Source organism: Myotis nattereri, assembly GCF_964212035.1.
Source record: "Myotis nattereri genome assembly, chromosome: 15".
NCBI classification, from domain to species: domain Eukaryota; kingdom Metazoa; phylum Chordata; class Mammalia; order Chiroptera; family Vespertilionidae; genus Myotis; species Myotis nattereri.
The window spans coordinates 2178022-2192543 of NC_138090.1; the positions used below are offsets into that span (position 1 = coordinate 2178022).

Genomic DNA, 14522 nt, shown 5'->3' on the forward strand with positions numbered 1-14522 from the left:
GGCCTGCGGGTGGCCCTCTCCTCCCTGCGGCCTTTTTTGGTGGCTGAAACCCTAGCCTGAGCCCAGAGCCAGACAGGCCGGCAGACAAGCACATTCTTCTCAGGGGAGCCCCCCTCCTCTCCTCCCCCCCTCCTCCTCTTCTTCCTCCTCCAGGGCCTGCCCAGGCCTGACCCCGGGCTGGGTTGCAGGCTGTGCGGCCTGCACGGGGCTGCTCCCCGGGGACTTGGGGTGGGAAGGACCCCCGAGGCCCTGGGCTGGGCTGGGAGTCCTGCGGGGGGAGCTGACTCCAGGGCCCCTGGGCGTCCGGCTCCAGCGCTGGCTGTGGGCCCTTCTGCCCCATTTCTGGGCAAACCCCAGCTTGTCCTGACTCAGTTTCCCCAGTGACTGCCCCAGATCCTGGAGATCAGAGGATTGAAACTTGAGCCCCCAGGGTCAGGCTCAGGCTCAGGCTCAGGCTCAGGGCGGGGAGCGCCCAGGTGAAGGGAAGCCTGGTTTGAGGCTGTGGGGCTCTGACGCTGTCTGACGGGGTGGGGGGCAGGGGGGGCGGTGTCTGCACTGCCCTCGGGGTCTTTCCGACAGGAGGTGTCCCCCCATTTCTCCTGCCCGGGCAGGACAGTGGTGCAGAGTGGACCCCACTCCTGACTGAGGGAGGTGGAGGGCAGGGAACTTAGAATCCTGGGGCACCTGCCCTGGATGGTGTGCTCAGTGGGTAGAGCATCAGCCTGTGAACTGAACGGTCCTGGGTTCAATTCCGGTCAGGGCACAGGCCTGGGTTGCAGGCTCGATCCCAGTGGGGGGCGGGCAGGAGGCAGCCGATCCATGATTCTCTCTCCTCATGGATGTTTCTCTCTCTCCCTCTCCCTGCCTCTCTGAAATCAATAAAAACACATTAAACAATAAAAAAAGAAGCCTGGGGCCTGGCCTCAGTGGAGCAGACGTTTATTGGGCACCTAAGTGCAAGGCACTGGGCCAGGTGCCGGGATACAGAGCGACACAGACGTCCCTGCCCCGCGAGGAGCTCACAGTCTAGAGGGAGTGAGACGCGTACAGTCGGCGGCAGTGACATCAGCTGGCGCTGCAGGTGCGGAGGCGGGCGGGGCGGCGGGTCCCGGGATGCGGGCTGCTTCGGGGCAGCGCTGGGCGGGGTACAGCGTGGGCTCTGGCCCGAGGGGGGCCATCGGGAGGGGAGGTGCCCACCGAGGCGGGGCCCACGGAGGCCGAGGAAGGCGCGGCTGCAGCGGGCATGGGTGGGGCTGTACCAAGTGGGCGAACACGGGGGCCGGGGGACACCAGGCACGCGGGGGGCTGAGCTGGGTGCTGGCCTGCGCCTCTGAGCACCCTGGGCGGGAAGAGGTGCCTCTGGAAGCCAACCAGGACGGGGCCGCGGGGGCACGGCTGGTGGTCACATGGCAAGAAAGGGGCAGAGTGGACGGGGGCCTGGGGGGACCTAGGGGTTGTCGGAGGCCGTCCCCAGGCTCAGGTAGAGCTAGATAGGCCCCCCCTGAAGGATGCACGGGGGGGGTGGCGCGCAGAATTCGGGAGGAGCGGGGAGTCCTAAGGTAACATTGGCGAGTTTCTCAAAATGTGGTCGGAGGGCCGCCTGCCTGGGCATCGTCCGGGGAGGGGCTGAAGGGGCACGCTCCTGGGAACCCAGCCCTGGGGATCGTGCCCGGGCACCCCCACCGCCAGCAAGAGCCCCTCCCAATCGAGCCCCACGCCTGCTCCCAAGTCTGAGGGGAAAGAGGGTGGTGAGGCCGGGCCCCAGGGAAGAGAAGGGGAGCCATGAGGAGGCTCAGGAAGGGCCCTCGCTCACAGGGAGAAGGTCAGCGGGTGGACGGCCACGGTCACTGAGGCTTGAGGAAGGGCGGCCCTGCAGGGAGCCCACACCAGTCTCACCTGGTGGGCGGGGCCAGAGGTGCAGCCGGGAGGTGCGGCGAGAACGAAGATGATCCTTCAAGGGAATCGGGTTGTTACTTTCATCGAAAGGAGCTGACATGTGCAGGGTCACGAGGAGGTAGATGCTGACCAGCAAGAGGAGGAGCGAGGGAGCGAGGCAGGGAGGACGGGGTGGTGCGGGGAAGGGCTGCCAGAGGCAGGCCCAGCTCCGAGGTGTGTGTGTGTGGCGGGGAGGCTGGACCTAGGGGAGTGGCAGGGCGGGGGGTGCTCAGAGCATCCCAGAGAGCAGCGCCCTCCAGGTGCAGATCAGATCCACAGGCCACAAGCCTGAGCCAGACGGAGGCCCTCCCTCCTCCCCTCCCTCCTCCCCCGGGGCTGCACCTGCGAGTCCCCACCACACAGCAGCGGGCGCTGACCGGCCGCCACCACCGGGATGGCAGGTGCCTTCTCCCTGCTCTTCAGCCTCAAGGGTCTCGCACACAGGCCGTGAGGTCAGACCAGCGCCCACCCCGGGAGAGAGCCTGGGGCCCTGGGCAGAGCCCGCCCGGGAGTCAGCACCACCCACACCCTCTGAGCAGCGGACAGCCTTCTGGGGGGCGGGGGGATGGCGTCCTGCCCTCGCACCGACTCCTGGGAAGGAAGGCTGTGGACAGCAGGACGCAGAGCCGCTGGGCACGAAAGCTGCCCCCAAGGCGGGCAGGCCACCGAGAAACATTCCCGTCAACCCCGGGCCGAGATCGAGGGGAAGCTCAGGACAGGTGGGACTGTCTGTAATGGTTTGAAAACAGGTTTCAAATACGAAAATGAACGAAACCTGATGGGTTTCGGAAAGACAGGGAATCGTGTTTCCTGCTGTGACGTATCCAGACACCTAAGGAGTGCTTTTCTGTCCTCCACAGCCTGGCGTTTTCCCTTCCCGCACCCGAGAAAGGGGCAGGCGGAGCCCACAGACCAAACATCACCCACAGGTCAAAGGTCAGGACGCTGCAGGAGCCCAGCCAGCTCCACCTGGCAGCAGGGAGGCCCCGCCCCTTCCAGGTGCGCCCGGGTCCTTCTGGGAAACGGAAGAGAAATCTGGGATTGCCAAGGCCGCCGGGCCAAGCCTGGACCTCGAAGGTCAGGGTCACGGCCAGACAGTCTAGACCAGTGATGAACCTTCTGAGCTCGGCGTGTCAGCATTTTGAAAAACCCTAACTTAACTCTGGTGCCGTGTCACATATAGAAATTTTTTGATATTTGCAACCCTAGCAAAACACTTACATTTTTGATATTTATCTTATATATTTAAATGCCATTTAACAAAGAAAAATCCACCAAAAAAATGAGTTCGCGTGTCACCTCTGACACGCGTGTCATAGGTTCGCCATCCCTGGTCTAGACCTCACACACCTGCTGCTCGAAGTCACTGCCTGGCCCTCCTCAAGGGACTCACCCGGGCACCTGCCCCACAGCAACAGCTGACAACAGTCCCCACAGACGCACCTCGAAGGCATCCAAGAGAAAAGGCGAGGGAAGAAGCATAGCCACCCGGAGGGAGCAGGCGTCCCGGGGGCCACGCCGCCTGCCCGTGGCCAGCAGAGCCCCTCACCAGGAAGGACAAACTATCCCGGGGGGGGGGGGCCCTCCGGGGGCGGGAGAGGGAGATCCGCAGGGACACAGGGACCTGACCGCGGTGCCCGGGGAGGACGGGTGTAGAAGACAAAGCCCTTTGAAGGTGGGTTCAGAGAACAGCAAGACGCTGGGAAGGAGCTGCCGGGAGAAGTCACCGACAGGAACTGGGCAGCTGACCACACGATGCGAAGCTATCGAGTCCGAGAAAGGCGCGCGGGAAGGGCCGCTGAGGACAGAGACAACAGCGAATGTGAAGGCAGGGTCGCCCCGCGGAAGCGGCTGGTGCTGACTGGCTGGGTCGCCTGGAAAGCAGACACCGGTGGGTTTTGGCAAAGCTGCACAGCGTCGCAGGGGGCGTGCCCCGTGGCTGAGGACACAAAACCTCCACAGCAAGGGCTGTGCCAGTCCACACGCCCACCGTCCTCCTCGGGGGCTGGACGTGACATGGAGTCAGGTCAGGACAGCCAGGCCTGTGCTGGCGGGAGCGGAGCCCGGGACCGGGAGGCAGCCCCACCCACCGGCCTGCACCGCAGGCTCCTGGGCGTGGCCAGGGCGGGCACAGAGCCCGGTCCCCGACCGCGGCAGGCACGAGGTGCCCTCTAGTGGCGCCCGGCCTCTCTAAGCAAGGATTCCGGCAGGGAATCCAGGGAGGCAGAGGCGCGGGGAGGGCATACTCCAGGTTGGCGGCCGTGACCGTCACCTCAAGAAAATATACTTTAAGGATCTTGCTTCCCTAAGGAAGCAGCTCTTTTTTTGTTTTGTTTTGTTTTATTTAGAAAGGCTAATCATATTCATTTGTCAATATTTTCAGCTTTAAGGAAAATAGTTTAAAAAACATAAAAATGTCATTACACTCGAGTCACTGCTAGGAAACAGTCTGAGCAGGCAGAGAATGCAGACTCTCCTCCGACAGGAACCGGTCCTCTGATAGCAGCATCATTTATGTAGAAAAGAGCTGGCTTGAAAACCCAGGGTTTATGCACAAATCGGGGTCCGCTCCTCTCCTGCACGCGCAGCGGCTCCCGGCCGCCTCTTCACAGTGCGCCGGCCGCGCTCAGTCCAGCACCATGGCCGACAGCGCGTTCAGGTCCTTCATGTAGGGGTGGGCCGCCAGGATCTGGTCGATCTTCAGCCGCTGCTCCGAGTCGGGGAAGATCTTCAGCAGGGCCTCCCTCAGCTCGCTGGTCTCGGCGGAGGACCGCTGGGCGGGCAGGGGCACGCTGGGCGGCAGGCCGGGCAGGCCGGGCCCCAGCGGGAAGCGGGGCTGCTGGGGCAGCCAGTGGCCGGGCGGGGGGCCCTGGACCCGGGCGGGGGGCTGGTGGCCGGTGCCGGCGGCCTGGGTGCTGGGGCCCCGGAAGCTGGGGTCGAACATGCCCACGGCCGGCAGGGCGGGGAGCAGGGGCTGCAGGTCCCTGTGAACGAAGCGAGGCCTGGTGAGCTGGGTGAGGAGATGAACAGGAGACCCTTGGAAAGGACCTGCTGCTGCCCCCGAGCCCGGTGCCGCCCCCTGGCTGCTGACGGCGGGACTGCGGGCGGGGCGGGGATGTCCCCATGCCACCTCCAGGCTTAGTGGGGACAGGATGACAGCGCTTCAGGAGCCACTCCAGCCCAGACAGTGTAACTCAGTGGCTCCACCCCCAGTGTGGGGCGTGCAGGAGGCAGCCGGTCCGTGCTTCTCTCTCATCGCTACTGTGCCTATCTCTCTCCTTCCCTCCCTTCCTCTCTGAATTCAATAAAAAAAGTGTGTGTGTGTTTTTAAAAAGAGCCACTCCACCTGCAGGTGGGCTCTGGGAGGACTGAGCCCGCCCCTCCGTCTGGCTCGGCACCGCCTGGGCGCGTCCAGCCGGCCTGAGGACGGAGGGCGAGACTCTGATGCTGTCCGGGGGCCCTGGCTGACAGGCCTCAGAAAAGGGACCCCCGTGAGTGGACGGGCAGCCCTCACCGAACCCTGTGCACCCCGCTCTCCCCGACGTCTGGGTGCGGCACTGGCACCCGCAACTGTGTGCACACAGGTGAGTGTTTAACTTCCTTATCAGCCGCCGAGCCTGCTGCGGGCGGAGCCAGAGAACATTCCTCCGGCAGCTGGGCCGCGGACCGTGAGGCCAGTGAGGCCTGCACACGGGCCTCGGGTTCAAGTGGGGACACCGGGAAGGAGGTGAGAGGTGCGAGAGGTGGGTGTGGAGCAGGGTGGGTGCTCAGCCCGCGTTCGTGTCCTGAACACCAAGGGCTCAAAGAGAAAGGATGCCCAAGACCAGGGAGGGGACCACCTGGCCCTGCAGGCGACCCCGCTGTGCGAGTCACCCCCACAGCCAAGCCGGGAACCCCCAGGGTCTCCTTGCAAATGGAAAAAACCCCTGACCGCCTTCCTGCTGGAAACACACACAAGTGCAGCCTGTTTTAGTTTTAAAGAGAAAAGGTCCGTTGCTGGGTCAGTGGTTCTCCACCTTCCGGCCCTTTAAATACAGCTCCTCATGCTGTGGCCCAACCATAACATTATTTTCGTTGCTACGTCATCAGTCATGTTGCTGCTGTGATGAATCGTCATGTAAATATCTGATCTGCAGGACGGTCTTAGGCGACCCCTGTGAAAGGGCCGTTCGGCCGCCAAAGGGGTCGCGGCCCACAGGCTGAGAACCGCTGGGTTAGAGGCTCTGCGTCAGGCACACAGAACACTGGTTAACGACAGAAACAAGAGCCAACCTGAATGGTGACTCGCTGGTATGTGGCGCCCGCAGTGCCTGCTTTGTCCTCTCAGACCCACAGGAGGCGCCTGGCTCCCCGCTCTCCACGAGGAGCTGGTGTGGCTCAGTGGGCAGAGCACCAGTCCGAGGACTGAAGGGTCCCGGGTTCAATTCTGGTCAAGGGCTTGGACCTGGGGTGCAGGCTCGATCCCCGGTCCCCAGTTGGGGCTCGTGTAGGGGGAAACCAATCGATGTGTCTCTCTCACACGGATGTTTCTCTCTCTGTCTCTTCCCCTCCCTTCCACTCTCTCTAAAAATTAATGGAAAAATACCCCTAGGTGAGGACTAACCAAAAAACCCCAAAACCAAAAGGACCACAAATGAAGGTTTAGTCTTTCGGGGGCACTGGCTTGATTAGTTTCCACGTAGACAAGATCCGCACTCAATCTAAGACCATTGAAATGAAATAAGGAGCCCTGTTTAGCTTCCCGGGACATGCTTGCTCTAAACCTGCACAAAGCCCGGAAAGACACGGGTAAGCACGCGGCCATCTGGAGAGGAAATACCTAAGGAAGACTTCCTTCCGAAGAAACTCTTCTAATCGGGGTCCACTCCTTCCCAGAGGGTCGTCAGGAACCATGAATATGTCCCCCACGAAGGTGTACTGGAGCAGCCTGCAACAGAGGGTGAGGGGGGCGTGGAGGGCGTGGAGAGCGCCGGGGCCGCGGCAGACAAAGGCCCCCCAAAGTCCTAGCGCCGCTCAAGGCCCGAGGCCAAGGCACCCCGTCCCACACGTTAGCTCCTCCCCCGGATCCCAGTGGAGCCGAGCCAGCAGCTCTCAGCAGCTCCCCCTTCTTGCCGAGACCTTGGTGTCTGTCTGAGCCCGGGGGCAGCTGCACCCAGCGGGCTCACTTTCAACATCCCTCCCAAGGCCAGACGCCCAGACTCGCCTAGGACACGGCGGGTGCCCGACGAAGGTTTACATTCGAGTGGATGTGGGGGACCCCGAGGTCCTCAATCAAACCACAGCCCAGAGTGGAGACAGGAGCAGCGGCGAGGGCTGTGGGGGCTAACACGCACCTGCGGGGCTTCCTGGGCTGCCTCCCACGGCCAGGGAGCAGGAAACAGCTCTTCCTATGTGCACCTGCCCGGTGGCCCCGCCCCTCCACACCACGCAGGGCTCTCTTCCCCCAAACAGGACGCACAGAAGCGCCTGGGAGCCTAGGGCTGCGCGCTCTTCTCCCTCTGGCCCTGCGGCTGGCGGCTCAGACTCCTTGCCCAGGACCTGGCCCTCTCTGGGGGGCTCATGGCCTAATAAACCCTTTCTTCCCGAGATTTCAGCTGTGAAAGCTGCTGTCCACTGGCAAACCACTGAAGACACCTTTAAAAAAGGAAGTCGTGAGCCCTGGCTGGTGTTGCTCAGTGGATAGAGCACCGACCTGGGGACTGAAGGGGCCCAGGTTTGATTCTAGCCAAGGGCACAGGCCTGGGTTGCGGGCACATCCCCAGTAGGGGGCGTGCAGGAGGCGGCTGATCAATGATTCTCTCTCATCGTTGATGCTTGTATCTCCTTCTCCCTCTCCCTTCCTCTCTGAAATCAATACAAATATATTTTTTTAAAAGAAAGGCATGGCACTTGAGGAAGTGAAAGCAGAGGTTAGTTGTGTTTAATTTATCAACTTTTGGGAAAACGAAAGTGCCAGTTGTTGGACCGGGTCCAGGCCTTGTTTTGTGTTTCTGACGTTGGGCCCGGGTGGGCTCTGAGAGCGGTCGGCCAGCGTGCACACGTCTCAGTGCCTTCAGGCTGCGTGTGGACACGGACAGTGTCCGGGAAACGCCGATGCGGGCCCAGGGCCAGCGTCCAGCAGGGACTAGCCCCAGGAGATCCGTGGCTCGTGAACTGTGCCCAGAGGTCAAAGCCCAGTTCGGCTATCGACAGCTTTTTAACAACACACGGGCCACAGGCATGGAGTCACTCGCTCTCACCTGGGCCTCGGCAGCGACAGGCCATTTTCCTGTGACCCCTAATGGCTCAGCAACGGACACACATCCGCCGTGGGAGCTGAGAGCCCACCGAGGCGCCACCTAGTGGGGCAGCGTGGGCAGCTGTGTAGGTACCAGTCCGCTCCTTTAGGTAACTGGTCAAGTAGCTGTCGGATGGCGCTCTGTCCTGGGTGTCTGTTTGTGTGTGTTTGGGGGACGCCCAATCTGGTAGGACTGAACCCTGAACGTGGGATCTGAGCCACCTCCAGGTAGACAGCATCAAAACTGAGTTGAATTCTGCCCAGCTGGCGTGGCTCAGTGGTTGAGCATCGACCTATGAACCAGGAGGTCACGATTTGATTCCCAGTCTGAACACAGGCCCGGGTTGCGGGCTCCATCCCTAGTGTGGGGCGTGCAGGAGGCAGCCGAGCGATGATTCTCCCTCATCATTGATGTTTCTAGCTCTCGTCCTCTCCCTTCCTCTCTGAAGTCAATAAAAATCCTATATAATAAAAGGCTAATATGCAAATAGACCGAACAGCGGAACAACTGAACAACTGATGTGCGCTGACCACCAGGGGGCGAGCGCAGACCATGGCGGGCGGGCGTTGACTGCAGGGGGATGGTGGAGCAGGTGAGCAGGGGCGCCAGACCAAGGCGGGGTGCCGGTCGCTGTCATCGGGGCGAGCCTCTGGTGGTTACTGAAAACTCTTTGCTCCCGCAAGCTGCAGTCCCACCTGGTGCTCACACCTGTGGCCGGCGCCAGAGCCACCACTTGCACCCGCTGCCAGTGCCCAGTGCCAGTCCCTATCGCTTGGCGCCGTCAGTGGGTGCGCACGGAGGCTTCCGGCCCTGATTGCCCCGAGGGCTTCTCCACCTCCCCCTGCTCCTGAGGGGCGATCGGGGCAGCAGCCGCTGCACACACCTGCTGCCGGCACCGGCCCCAATCGCTCAGCGCCATCAGCGGGTGCAAGTGCGGCCGGCGCTGTCAGTGTGTGGGAGCGGCAGCGGGAGTGGGGCTGCCGGCAGACAGAGGGCCTCGGGCCATGGCGGGGGGTGGGGGAGGCCGGGTGAGGGCACAGAGGATGGGGCCGAGACCCGCCCCTGTGCCCACTGCAGCCCACAGTTCCTTTCAAGGTGCACGAATTCGTGCACTGGGCCCCTAGTATATTTGTAAAATAGGAAGAAGTGAGTTGAATTCCTAGACACCATGATGGTGGCTGAGAATTGTTTGTTGACGTGGGGGAACCCCACCCCTCTCCCCTGCATTGGAATTGGATTCGGGAACCCAATTTACCAGCAATGTTTATGTTTCATGGCTAACGTGTGAGGCCGGTGACCTGCAGAAGCCCCCTGGGCATCGGGGGGAGCCAGGAGGAGGCACTCCTGCCACGTCCCACAGCTAACGGTAGTGGCGCCCAGATGTGCCCTTGCCCGCAGGGAGCTCCGGGCTGAGCGGTGCCTGTGGGCACCCAGCCCCCCTTCACCGTCCGGGCACACAGTCCTAGGACCTGGCTCCCCGTCTCGCTCTCCGCAGGGCAAGGTGAGCACAAACAAACAGCAAACAAAACCGAAGGACGAGCCACCGCACGTGCAGCTGAGGAAAGACAGGGAGGGACGTTACCTCTTTGTAATAATTTCTCTCCAGGACACCGACTCGGTCACAAATTCTCTGAAGTTGTCATTCGTTACGATGATGCCACCAGTTTTGTCCGCTAAGTGTAGCAGGAACCTGTGGTAACAGGACAGAGGTTAAGAGGGCAGGCGGCCCCCGGCCCCCCGGGCTGTGCAGTCAGACGCAGGGCTTCCTCCCTCTTCACAGGAAACCCCAGGACGCGGCTGAGGCCGGGGACAGAGAGGCCTCGCCCGGCCAGCTGAGGGCCCAGGAGACGCTGAGTGCCTCTGAGGTGCCTAGTAGATTGGAAAGGGGCCTGGTTCTCACACAACCTGACTCTCTTTTTGAAAACGGTCTCAGCCACAATCACACCCACATTCACACGTGCTGCAGAGAACCACCTGGTCAGCAGGGAGCCGAGGGGGGTGAGTGGGGGCGGCAGGAAGCCGAGGGGGGTGAGTGGGGACGGCAGGGAGCCGAGGGGGGTGAGTGGGGGCGGCAGGGAGCCGAGGGGGGTGAGCGGGGGCGGCAGGGAGCCGAGGCGGGGCACCCAGGCCGGGCTGAGCCACCAGCGGATCCCTGTGGTTCTCGGCTGTGCACCGGGAGCTCTGGTGCCAAGATCAGCCAGCTGGCACAGGCAGCCTTGCCATCATTGTCCCCACAGGGTCACGTTCTGCTCTGACTTAGGGAGCGATGCTCAGCCCTGGCCTGTGGTCAGTTGGCTGGGCACCGTCCTGGGCACCAAAAGGGTTGCTAGTTCGATTCCCAGTCGGGGCACAGGCCGGGGCTGCGGGCTGGATCCCCAGTGGGGGGCGTGCAGGAGGCAGCCGGTCCATGACTCTCTCATCATTGATGTTTCCCTCTCTCTCTCCCTCTCCCTTCCTCTCTCTGTACAAAGTCAATTTTAACCAGTTAACTGCCACGATATTTTGAATTTAATTTAAAAAGGTCCGCCGCTTGCATCTATAGACGCTTAGGACATACAAATGATTAAAAAAAAAAGCAGCGATGTTCAGAACTGCCGGGCCGCCTCGCCCAAGTAGAGACTCACTCAACCCCCAGCTGTGGAGAGACAGGCGACGGGGAGGTGGGGGCGCCGGGCGCGGGCAGGCTGTTCCATTGCTGGAGATGCTCAGGTCCAGCTCTTACGGGAGGTGGGGAGGGTGGTGGGTTACCCCCAGGCGGGTCACCACACAGACACGGGCTCGGGCATCGCGGTGCAGGTCACGGCCCCACAGCCAGGAGACAGCGCGAGACAAACACGCGCTTTCAGCAGCAGCAGCACCAGCACCGCACCCCGTCCAACGCGGCTTTCCTGCCGGACCCGCCGGCTTTTGTTTATAAAGACCTGGGTGCCACGCTGCTTCCCCGCGGGCACGCTCCCCATCCAACGCGGCTTTCCTGCCGGACCTGCCGGCTTTTGTTTAAAAAGACCTGGGTGCCATGCTGCTTCCCCGCGGGCACACTCGGGAGGCAGACAACCGGGAGGCAGCCAATGGATGCGTCTCTCTCGCATCCATATTTCTCCCTCTCCCCTCCTCCCTCTCCAAATCAATGGAAAAACTATAACAACAAAGAATGAGGGCCCAGGGCGGAGAAGTGTCCCTCGGAGCAGGCCCGCCCGCCCCGGGCGCACCCAGCCAGCAGGGCACCTCCTACCTGTCGTCGTGGGAAGCGATCCGCTCCCCGAAGACCATGCGGGCGGGGGTCAGGGACAGGATGCCCAGCTCCTGCAGCTGCGTCAGGAAGTGCTGCTCTGTTCGGAGGGAGTGGGGCACAGTCAGCAGGGCCGCCCCCCACGGTTCCACAGTGACCATACCCCAAAGCCGCGCTGGCGGAGCCGTGGGAAACCTTGTTCTCCGCCGACTCAGGGACACTCGGTTGTGCTGACTCACGGGAAGAGAACAAACAGCCAGCGAGGCACAGACGAAGGCAAATGCAACGTGGGGCCTGACTTTAGCAATTTTTGAGCATAAAGAAGTTCAGCTCATTTGCTGAACAGGAGTGAACCACAAAGCTGTGTGCGAGGAGCCCTACCACCCAGGACTTTGCGGCCGCGTTACCGGCAGCAGAGCACAGAGCGCGAGGGCCACAGCCCCCGGGGAGAGGGGAGGGGACCCCAGGAGCGCTGCTCCCTGTCTCCCCCTGGGGCACCCGACTCAGCCTCTGGCCGTCGGTGCGAATGCGCACTGACTGTCACGGGTGCGGGGACTCCGGAGGACGGAGGGCCGAGCCACATTGTAGAAAACCAGTGACGGGGAAGAAGAGGCCAGAGCTCCGGCCTGGGGTGCCCACACCTGCTGGAACGCCGTCACCGCGCGCTGCTGTCCCGGGACGCACCGTGCACAGCCTTCCAGACTGCTCCAGGGCCCGCGGCCATGCACCAGGAGGTCACGGTCCATTCCCGGTCAGGGCACAGGCTCAGGGCGTGGACCGATCCCCAGAGCGGGGCGTGTGGAAGGCAGCCGACCAATGATTCTCTCTCATCATGGATGTTCCTATCTCTCTCCTTCTCTCTGAAATCAATAAAAATATTTTTTTAATAAAGAGAGGCTGGCCGAAACCGGTTTGGTTCAGTGGATAGAGCGTCGGCCTGCGGACTGAAAGGTCCCAGGTTCGATTCCGGTCAAGGGCATGTACCTGGGTTGCTGGCACATCCCCAGTAGGAGATGTGCAGGGGGCGGCTGATCGATGTTTCTCTCTATCTCTCTCCCTTCCTCTCTGTAAAAAATCAATAAAATATATTTTTTTAAAAAAAGAATGCTACTATCTGTAAAATAAACCAATAAAGCAATATAAAAAAAATAAAATAAATAAAAAATAAAGAGAGGCTGGAAATTAAAAGGAAAGAAGACCCTCCAGGGAACCAGCGCAAAAATAGCGCAAAAATAGCTGTAAAACGAGCGGCTTCGCTGTTCCCAGACCCTCTCAGGACAAATGCACCCCAAGTGAGGGAGCTGGGACTTACCGCCCCACCTGACAGTGGCTAAGCCCGACTTCCTGTGTGATGCTGGGCACCTCACGCCCCCCACCCCCACCCCCGCCCCGTCTGTTTCTAGGTGCTCAGGGGTCTGCGGGAAGCTGCCCGAGTCAGCCCTTCCCGGCTCCTCCCACGATGGCCCTCAGTTTCTCTGGGATATTTCAGGATTATAAGTTCAAGCCTGGGTGCGGGGCCTGCAGGGCGTGTGATCACAGAATGATGTGACTCGCTCCAGGCAGACCAGTAAAAGGCCACTCTGCCCCGGCCCCTGTGGCTGCTGGCTGGGCGGCGTCCCGTCCCACGCACCCGTCCCTCCCCGGTCAGGGCCGCGCCCAGGCTGCGGGCTCCCTGGTCCGGGCGCGTGCAGGAGGCTCACACCCATGTCTCATTCTCTCTTCCTCTCTCCAAAAATCAATTTAAAAATCTTAAAAAATATACACATGCTATTTGAGGGCTCTACATTTATCAAGTGACCACTTTCAAAAACAATATGTAAAGAGGCAGAAACCCAGCCTGACGAAAGAGAAACGGTCAAGTTTTTTTTACAAAAAAGGCATTATCTAACCTCCGTCGGCATTAACAAACTCCAACGTGACTTCCCGAACGGGCGCCAGGCCCCGCCCGCGCCTGCGGCCCTCTCTCCGCGGCTTCTGTGCCCCCTCCCCCAGAGCTGCGCCTGCCCGCGGGGGCGCGAGCGGCCATGACTCGGACCCGGGCCGGCTCACCCGTGACGTTGGGGTCGCGCCGGGTCCTCCACTGCGGCACAAACACGGTGATGTTGCGGTTGCCCAGCTTCCAGAAGTACTCGACCGCGATGGCGATGCCGCGACAGGAGAAGAACTTCTTTAGCCCGTGGCTGTGGGGACACAAGCGCGACTGTGGGCAGCGGCTGGGGGAGTGACAGGCAGCCACCCCGCGGCTCCCAGAGGCGGGGCTTCCTGCTGCGGGGGCTCCGTGCCGTGGGGGGCTCCTGCCCGTGGGGGGGGCTCCGTGCCGTGGGGGGCTGCAGAGCACACCCCCCTGCAGCTGGAGGACAGACTCCACGGACACTTGCGGGAGCGACTCAGAAACGCCCGAGACCCAGGCACCGCAGCCACGCGCGCAGCACGGCCGGCTGGTGACGGCGAGAGCGATGGCCCGACAGGGCGGCAGCAGCCTGTCCAGAAGCACACGAGGCGGCGAGGAGGCAGCCACAAGCCATTCGCTCCGGGAAACAGGCTGTGGGTAGTTCTCATAGAAGAGGGACAGGTGTCTGCGTGTGTGTCTCTGTGTGTGTCTGTGTCTGTGTGTGTGTGTCTGTGTGTCTGTCTGTGTGTGTGTGTCTGTCTGTCTGTGTGTGTCTGTCTGTGTGTGTGTCTGTGTGTGTCTGTCTGTCTGTGTGTGTGTCTGTGTGTGTCTGTCTGTCTGTCTGTGTCTGTGTGTGTGTGTGTCTGTCTGTGTCTGTCTGTGTGTGTGTCTGTGTGTGTCTTTTTTTTTTTAATCTTTAAAAAGAATAAATGACTTGGCCGGCGTGGCTCAGTGGTTGAGCGTTGACCTAGGAACCAGGAGGTCACGGTTCGATTCCCGGTCAGGGCACAGGCCCGGATGGTGGGCTCCATCCCCAGGTGGGGACGTGCAGGAGGCAGCCGGTCCATGACTCTCTCTCATTGTTGATGTTTCTCTCTCTCTCTCCCTCTCCCTTCCTCTCTGAAAAAAGAAGAAGAAGAAGAAGAAGAAGAAGAAGAAATGACCGCAGTCACTTCAGCCAGGAAGGCCA

At 61.4% G+C, this 14522-nt stretch overlaps 1 protein-coding gene across 1 annotated transcript in view; it reads right to left on the reverse strand.

Moving 5' to 3' along the window:
- Positions 1 to 4281: 4281 nt before the first annotated feature.
- N4BP1 (NEDD4 binding protein 1) overlaps positions 4282 to 14522 on the reverse strand; it is a 30323-nt gene continuing 20082 nt past the window's right edge. The window contains exons 3-7 of the mRNA XM_081107020.1: positions 13492 to 13622; positions 11446 to 11542; positions 9796 to 9903; positions 6755 to 6862; positions 4282 to 4919 (exon numbers count right to left, since the gene is read on the reverse strand). Of these exons, the coding sequence (XP_080963146.1) occupies positions 4562 to 4919; positions 6755 to 6862; positions 9796 to 9903; positions 11446 to 11542; positions 13492 to 13622 (802 nt within the window). The 3' untranslated portion in view covers positions 4282 to 4561. The remainder of the gene's footprint in view (positions 4920 to 6754; positions 6863 to 9795; positions 9904 to 11445; positions 11543 to 13491; positions 13623 to 14522) is intronic.